This window comes from Chrysochloris asiatica, unplaced genomic scaffold (genome assembly GCF_000296735.1).
Source record: "Chrysochloris asiatica unplaced genomic scaffold, ChrAsi1.0 scaffold00018, whole genome shotgun sequence".
Taxonomy (NCBI): domain Eukaryota; kingdom Metazoa; phylum Chordata; class Mammalia; order Afrosoricida; family Chrysochloridae; genus Chrysochloris; species Chrysochloris asiatica.
The window spans coordinates 28194892-28203781 of record NW_006408536.1 but is presented as its reverse complement, the minus strand read 5'-3'; the positions used below and the strand labels follow the sequence as shown (position 1 = coordinate 28203781).

General features: G+C 48.4%; 1 protein-coding gene across 1 annotated transcript in view; it reads left to right on the top strand.

Annotated features, from left to right (window-relative positions):
• Positions 1 to 2427, top strand: part of TBL1X (transducin (beta)-like 1X-linked) — a 56733-nt gene extending 54306 nt beyond the window's left edge. Inside the window, exon 14 of the mRNA XM_006835646.1 lies at positions 2401 to 2427. Coding sequence (XP_006835709.1) covers positions 2401 to 2427 — 27 coding nt within the window. The remainder of the gene's footprint in view (positions 1 to 2400) is intronic.
• Positions 2428 to 8890: the final 6463 nt, after the last annotated feature.

Genomic DNA, 8890 nt, shown 5'->3' with positions numbered 1-8890 from the left:
CACAGAGAATGACCAGTGGGTGGAGACCAGGGATGCTGCTCCACACCCTACAGTGCACAGGATGGCCCCCACCACAGAGAGTGACCAGTGGGTGGAGACCAGGAGTGCTGCCCCACACCCTACAGTACACAGGACAGTCCCCACCACAGAGAATGACCAGTGGGTGGAGACCAGGAGTGCTGCCCCACACCCTACAATGTACAGGACAGTCCCACCACAGAGAGTAATCCTGCCCCAAAGGTCACTAGCACCAAGGTGACACACCTGCTTGTATCCTATCTCTGGGTGTGCTCCCTAGCTGGTCCCCACAATGTCCTCAAAACTCAGATGGGGACATGTGTGCTTGTCTGTCACTGTTGTACTTTGGTGGTCTGCATGTTACTGTGATGTCAGAAGCTATGCCATCCATTTAGCAGTGTGTGGATATGAGGGTCTATGACCGCTGCCAATGGCAGTGGGTGGCCTCTTGGGTCTTGGCATTGCTTTTGAACTTGCACGCTCCCTCCTGTGTGCACTGTGCTTCAGTCTAGATTCAGGAACTCTGAGGCTAGCCTGTTGTTAAAACGTCTCTGATGATTCTTGGGTGCCAGGGGTATCCTGGAGCCGCCTGGGGACAGAGCCTGCCCTTGCCAGGGGCCATCCTCTTCACTCCCTCCGGCCCCACTATTTGTTACTAAAGCCTTGGAGGTGCCAGTCAGGCAGCTGGTCCCTGCTGTTCAGTGGTGTTCACTCTTCAGCCCTTGCAGTTCAGAGACAGCCAGTGTTGTTGTTGTCCGTGTGTCCACTCGGGCTCCACCCATGACCACACACTTGGGAAACCACCCGAGGGGTGGACTCAACTTGCACCAAGTAGCATATGAGCAGAGTCCGTGATCCCCAGCAAGGATTCTCTGTAAGATGCAGGTATCTGTCCTCAGGCAACCTGAACCTCTAACACCGCAGTTCCTCTAACAGCCGATGCATGCTCCATCCTAGGCCTTTGTTATATAGGTGGCTTCCTTCAACTGGCCCTTCTTCCAGATGACACTGAGCATGTGCCTTCTTAAGACAAATATTAGGGCTCCATACATGGTCGTTTCCATCAAGTCAGCTCTGACTCATGGTGACCCCGTGCACAACAGTATGAAGCATTGTCTGGTCCTGTGTCCTTTACATGATGGTTGGCATTCTCCAGTCCACTGTTGGAAACACTGTGTGTGTCGACTTGCCTTCTGAGCTCAAGAGCTCACCTTCCAGGAGTCTATGGGATTTTATAGACAGTACTCTATAGTGATCCATACATCGGGTTTTCATTGACTCCTTTTCCTATGTTGCCTAGTCTGTCTTAGTCCGGAAGCTCTACTGAAACCTGTCCACATGGGTGAACCTGCTGGTATTTGAAATATCCATGGCACACTCAGGTCAGCACAGTATGGCACACTTGACAGATAGGGGTGGATGCAGTGCCGTCTCCTGAGAAAGCCTTCTCCCTGAAGGCAGTGCGCCCTCCGCACCACCTGTTTGTCTCGCTCCATTGCTCACCCACACCACTAACTTCACACTGTGGATTTCATGTCCATAGTTACCTGTGTGTTCCTCACATTTGGCACTGGTGACATTTGGGCTGGGTCATTCTCTGTGGTGGGAGCTGTTTTGTGTAAACACTAGGGTGTGAAGCTGCAGCCCTGATTTCCACCCACTAGATGCTAGGAGGACTACCCTCTCCAAGCTGTAACAGCCCACTGTTCTGGAATGTTTTTTCCATGGGACAGAGACCTGGGTTATACACTTCTGACCCCCACAGCCCTAGAGCTGCCTACAGCATGGAGAAGCTTCTCAACCCGTGTTTGTGGCCTGAATTAACTGATTCTTCGAGAACTAGAAGGTTGTGTCTAAATTTGATCTGACTCATCTTTTTTGTGGTATGTGATTTTAGCCACCAGACGAGATGATATAGTGATTTGAAAATAAGACTTATAACACGAAATTGAAAACTCACTCAAGACTCACTCCTATGGTTGAGAGCGATGAAGAGTGTTTAGAAATTTGAGAGGCTTTTACTTTTTTTTTTTCACTTTTTTGTTACTGAAATCTTTTTCATTTATATTTTAGTAAAAGGAAAGAAATGAAACCTCCCTTAATGATGTAGGAGTGGAATGGTATCCATGTGAACTCGGGAGTCAGCAGGCTTTTCCTATAAAGAGGCAGCAGTTGTAGGGATGCACGCTGTGAACCACAGCAGCTGAGCTCTGCTGGTGTGCGGCATCCCGTCACAGGTGACACTTAAGCATGGAAGAGGCTGTGTTCTAACAACAGTTGTATTGGTAAAGCCACGTGATGGGCCTTGCTTGCCAATGACTTCAGCTATGAGTGTATCTCCATGTTGAGTCTCAAGATCACAAGTTCTGTCTTTCCTTACAGGTGTGCGTTTTAGATTTGCGGAAGTGAACACAGACCGAAAGAGTTCTAATGGACCAGCAGTGTGGGGTGGCCACACTCTTCAAACACAATCCCGTCAGCTCCAAAACTGTACGAACCTGACTTGCGTTAGCGTGTACTTTGAAATCAACTTGTCCCTGGTCACAGGAGTCTATATTTTTTTGTAACCATCATCAAGAAGTTTCAAAAACAACCACAAAACAAAAACAGCCCACAGTCTTATCACAGGAGAAAGAATGATGTCTGCAGCTGGGATGATGGCTCAGCCTGGGCAGCTCAAAGCAACAGTGGCTCGTCAACACACGACTTGGCTTCCATCAGGAATGGGCTCTGGAAAGCAGAAAGGAAGGGGAAAACAACAAACTGTGCCAAAAAAAAAAAAAAAAGAATTCTGTGATAATAGAGAAGAAAATGCTTCCTCCTTGGGGTGTGTTTGGTTGGTTGGTCGGTCGGTCGGTCGGTCGGTCGGTCGGTCGGTCGGTCGGTCGGTCGGTTGGTCGGTCGTTTGGTTGGTTGGTTGGTTGGTTTTCCCTTGCAATTTGGACACTACAATTGTCCCACAAAAGACGTTCCAAACCAGTTTGTACGGATGACATGTGCAACTTTGTAATCCCACCTCTTTCTATATTCTAGCATCCCCTTTTTGGTTAGGTGGTTTTTCTATCGCCTGGAATCCTGTTGTCTGGGGGGCCCCTTCAGTCTGGGATGGAAAAACTGTTTGGGGTTCATCACCTCAAAACTGCTGTCCCTGATCCCTTCTGTGACCTGTTTCCTTTGTCTGGTTTACTCGTGTGTCCTGGGACACCCTCCATAGCTACAGCCAGGTGGACAGATGACAGAATCTCTCGCCCTCTCTTCTTCACTCCCTCCCTCCACCCTCCTCTCTCCGGCCTTCAGTAATTGCTACAGAGCTTCGTATCTGGAGGGCACTTTTCACGTTGTAACAAGTGCTTTATGTCAGAATGCAGGGCAGGGGGACTTTTTACAGGAGACAGAATAATAATAATAATAATAATGACTTATAAGAAAAAGAACCCGGAATATTTTTGGGGAAAGAAAAAAAAAATATTTTTATGTTTAAGCAATTTTAAAATCCTAAAGTGGCCCTCAGACATAGAGAGCTTTGTGTGGTTTGTATTTTAAAAAAGATTTTACGGAGACACAGGCTGGGTCTGAGGTGGCTGTTCCCCCCCTTTTGTCTCAGTTTCTCAAGAGGCGGTGAGGAGAACTCTCGTTGGAAAGGGTTCCGTCCTACAGACTTAGCAGCTGGACAGTTCTGCAGCCGACAAGGAAAATTCCAGAACTTTGGGTTCTAAAAGGAAACATTCTCTCTGCCTGTGCCGGTGTGCGTTTGCCTTAGTGGCCCAGCAGGAAGGACATGAAAGAGCTATGTGTGCTGGAACCCGAGGAACATTTCCAAAATGTGGCGGTACTAAGAAGCCATCAACAGCCACAGCGTCATTCAAGTGTCCCTCATTGACGACTTCGTTTTCTGTCAGCATCGCTGTCCTCGGCCGTTTACCCACCACCATGATTGACTTCATCTGCCCTGAGGTCTGAACCCAGAAATAAACGTGGAAGGCAGACTTTCATCCTGAAAGGGGGGTCACTGATCATTCCTGTCTACTTTGTCATTTCTTTCTGTGGCACGAGAAGAAGAGAAAGATGTTTCTGAAATAATGGATGTTTTACTGATTTTAGAGAATTAAATGCAACTTTGTGTTTCGAGAGAGGAGTTTCCTTTCATTGGATCGGGTGACCTGACAACGCGGCGCTGACCTAGCTTTCGAATTAGCGATGAAGAAAGAAAGTTCTGGGAGGTCGAGCCTCGTCTTGCCTGCAGGAATAAGAAGGGCTGGGTGGGTGAGCAGCCACTGGGGACTGGTGGTGGGTGGGAAGGTGTCAACAGCATGTGTTCCCACAGTGAAATGCGGTGAAAACCAGAGGGCCAGTGGCCTCCATGCACCAGGAAACTAACCATGAGGGAAGGAGAAGTTTCCAGTAGAGCCTGAAATGTGCCAGAACAGCTACAGGAACCAAAGTGGGTGGATTGTCCTCAGTGAATTAATTGGCCTTTGCTGGGTGTTTGAATTATTCAAGCCCCCTCTGTGGAAAGCCAACAAGTGCTGTGTTTCCAAATTGTTTTGTTCAGGCTCTGTTAGCTAACCACTTAGCCAAGGACAACCTCACAAGGAAAATCAGCACACTCATCTTGGAGGACAGCAGGCACCTCTGGGCGAGGACAGTGGGGATGCTGGATTCAGTGTAGGATGTAGTCTTATAGAAGGTCAGACAAGCCTCCTCTTCATCGGTAGAAAAAAAGTCCTGGTTGGTCTCCACAGACTCGGCTACGGAGGTGGATTGTGCAGATGTGCTAAGGGAGCCATGAGACAGTCTTCACATAGCAATGTAGGGTCTCACCCAGAAATTCAACAACATCCACAGAATCCTTAAACAGTAGATCTGAGGCGTCTGAAGCCAGGGCCAGGGGCTGTCTTTGTGCCCAGCAGTGCACCCTCTACAGGGGAAGGAGGACCACGTCCGCAGTGCTGGCTTCCCAGCTGCCACCTGAGATGAGCTTGTCTGCTACAGTCCACAAGGGGGACCATGCATGAGAATGTGGCCAGTGCACACTCAACAAATCGATCGCCACAGGGCAGAAAAGCTGACTCGGTATACTGCTGTTTACCAAGCACCCACGTCTGCCCTGCCACCAGAAGCCAGTAGATTCGTCTTTGTGGCCTCTCTGTGATGTCCTTGTCTGACCTTGTTTACAGTCCTGAAAACCTGTCATGCTTCCGTATTAGTGACCAAATCACGCTGATTCCGAAAGCATATCCAACAGGATGAGGACAGTTCTCAAGCAAGTCTCCAGTTGGGTTTGAAGTGACCAGCGCCATGCCTAGCACACACCCAGGAGAGGACGCTGCCCCAAGGGGACCCACACGGTGGGGCGATTCCATGGGACCCACACTGGAGTCCTCGTGATGCCGTCAAACGGGGCTTTTGTTATGACCAGGTCACCACTCAAGTGAAGTACATTTTTGTCAAGTGGCAGGGTCTGCTTTGTTCCCTGTTAATTTCTCTATTTTAACCTTTCATTTTGCCTTTTTTTTTTTAATGTGTTTCTTGTCGAATGCAGAACTGTTCTCTCCGCCACTCACTGAAGTTTTGAATTCTGGCTTCTGCAGTTTTTATTGTCTGTGTCAGGCGTGCAGCCAGGCCTGGTTCTCAGCATTTTTCAGACTCTTCAGTCACGCCGATCCCACTTGCCTCGGCCCTCCTGCCCACTCACCCTCACACTCTTTGAGAAAAGAATCACCTTGTGTGTCGTAGCTCATTTGTTTCCAGAGAGAATCAACAGATCATATTCAGTGTCTTGAATAAATTGCTCTATTTTGATATGAGAGAATTCTGTGGGTCTGCTTTTTGCGTCTATTTGGGAATGCAAGTGTTTGTACTGAACTCTGCCTGTTCTCAACAAGGTGACTTGGTCTCTCCAGGGCCAATTGGGAAAAGGGAACTAACAGGGCACCGTGATTTGATACCACAGCAGCCCCTGGCTAATACAAAAAGGCATTTTATCAAGGAAGCCCTGAAGGTGTATTTCCTTTTGGTTATTTTATTACAAGCTGCTTGTTGTAACAATTTGATGCAAATGCATTTCCTGTTTTGTCAGTGGCTTGATTCTCAGAATTTAAGGGTTAGCTTTGAGTCATTTTAAAGAACCAAAAGTTAACAGAGAAAAGGTTCTCTTTTTTGTATTGGCCACCAGGAGGCACTGTGCAGACCAGTAGTGACCAAACTTTGGAGGATCTCAAACAAATTGAGCTGGTCAATTCCAGATCACCTCACTAAAACGAACATAGCCTAGGGGAGGGAGTCTCACTCATTTTTTGGTCTCCCACTTGCATTGCAAAGTGGTATTAAATTAACACTGTCATCTATTAACTGGAACAGTATGAAAAATGCTGTGAGAACTATCAAAATGTGACACAGAGAGACACAAAGTAAGCACATACTGTTGGAAAAATTATGCCAATAGACTTGCTCATCCCTGAGTTGCCACAGACTTAAATTTGTAAAAAATTACAGTATCTGCAAAGCACCATCAGACAAAGTCAGACTGTGCCTTTAAGTGAAGCGTTGGTATCTGGGGAAGGCAAAAAGTCAGTGAGCTCAGCTGCTCACCCAAACACTAGAGGTTTGTAGACCTCAGAAGAAAGGCCTGGTGATTGATGGATCTATGAAAACTGGGCCATTGAAAACCCTGTGGAGCACAGTTCTACTCTGACACACACGGGCACCTCGAGTCAGAATTGCCTCATGGCCTGCTGCTGTGTTTTTGTTTTATTGCATAATGCAATGTGTGAGTCTCCCTGTCCTGTTATGTGTTGGAAGCATTGGGTTCAGAGAGACCAGAAGGCAGGCTGCTCAGCAGAGCTCCTACTGGGAGGTAAGGGTCATCCCCTCCAGCCCTTCTTGTTTTCCCAAATCACAGTGAAGTGAGGGTGGGGGGCTGTCCCTACCTCTTCTAGGCTCCCCACTCCAGGGATGACTGTCCAGGCATGATGCCCTGAGGCTCGAGGCCCTTTCAGACCTGAAGGACATGCAGTCTTGAATTAACAACTGTCACCTTTAGAAAAAGCCCGTCTTGTCACCCAGTGTGATGTTGAGTGTTTCTTTTTCTTTTTAACACCTGCCAAACTGAGAAAGCCTATTTCCAGAAGGTGGATTCTGAGCACCCTGAATCTCAGTGCACAAATCACAGGGAGCTGCTGGGCAGTGAGTGCGGCTCTGGCTTCCTCGGCAACCGAACAGTTGTAGACAGGTTTCCTGATAATGCAGAGCCCACAGCCCTGGGACCACGCGACTGCTCAGCCTGGTGGAGCCAGAGATGTCTACCACAGAAATTGTGTGAGTGTCTGCCTCTGTCGAGACTCCAACTCAATTTTATTTGGGGGACCTGAGATGTGCACTATAGGACAAGCAAGGTTGGCCATTCAAACCCACCAGCTGGTCCTCAGAAACCCTTTTACAGGGGTTGGAGGAGGCTCTAATTCTGTAAAGACTTAACTGTTCTAAGGGGGGATCCCAACTCATAGCAACCTTAGCAGACAAAGAACTTCCCCAAGGTTTCCTGGCTGCAATCTTTACAGAAGCACGTCTTTTCTCTTGGGTGGGTTCAGACCACTGACCTTTCCATTTACAGCCAAGTGCTTCGCCATCGTACCATCTGGCTTCCTGCTTATAAAGCATACAGCCTAGAAAACCCTATGGCGGAAGTTCCACTTTCACACCTGGGGTCGCCATGAGGCAGAATCGACTTGTTGGCCATTGGTGGGTGCTGCTGATGGGAACCCAGAAATCCCTTTGAGAAATGTGTGAAAAACAGATAGGAGACCAGGGAAAACTGGATTCTCTGATGCTTCACAAGGAAGCTTAGTGCTTAGCAGGCAGCGTGGGCCTTTTTCTGAGAAGTGGCTTGTCCCCAGCAAGGCAAATAAGCAGAAAATGGTGCATCAACCTGCGTAGCCAGGAAACCCTGGAAAATGCTTGGGAAAAGGGCGAGGAAAACATCAGGTATGGTGCTAACCCAGTGCAACAGTGAGTGAAGGTTCTGGAAATGGGTTGGGTTGAAATGAAGGTACTTGAGAAACTCCATGGGTTTGCACAGTCTACCTCGTAGCTATCCCTACAAAGTTGTAGACGTTGGTGGTGGTGGTGTGCTGTGGAGTTGGTTTCGACTCATAGCAACCCTGCACAGGGTTTCCAAGGCTATAAATCTTTACGGGAGCAGAAAGCCTCATCTTTCTCCTGTGGGAACAGCTGGTAGTTTCAAACTGCTGACCTTACGGTTCGCAGCTCAGCTCGTAACCACTACACTACCGGAGCTCCTTTGTTGTTGTGTTTCATCAAGTCAGTTCCAACCTATAGTGACCCTGTATAGGGTTTCCAAGGAGCAGCTGGTGAGCTTGAACCGCCAACCTTGTGGTTGAAACCTACTTTGCAGTCAGTACATTAACCCACAGCGCCACCCCAGGACTCCAGAGCTCCTTTAGTGGTGGTGATAATTATCGTCCAAAACAGGCAAATGAGAACGCTTATGGACAAGTTGCTGACGGTGCCATGAATACAACCTCAGCCTGGCCAGTGAACACCCCCTTGGCCCCCTGTCCACAGGCCCCTCCTCTTACCATTCAAGCCCATCCAGACGACTGGCTACAGTCCCTCTCCCTCTTGACTCTTCAAGGTCTCTGCCCCCAACCCTTCTTGTCATCATAGCTTTCTTCCACTTGGCCACACCCCCAGGCATCCTAGCATACCACAGTGTCTGTTCTCCTTAAAGGAAGGCAACACTAGCTCAGCATACAGCCCCACCAGCAAGCATTCCAGCCAGTCGGTCTGCTTGAGGACTGTCGTCTTGTTCCTACAGTAACTAGATGCACCCTGTGCTGAAAGCCTATTTGTG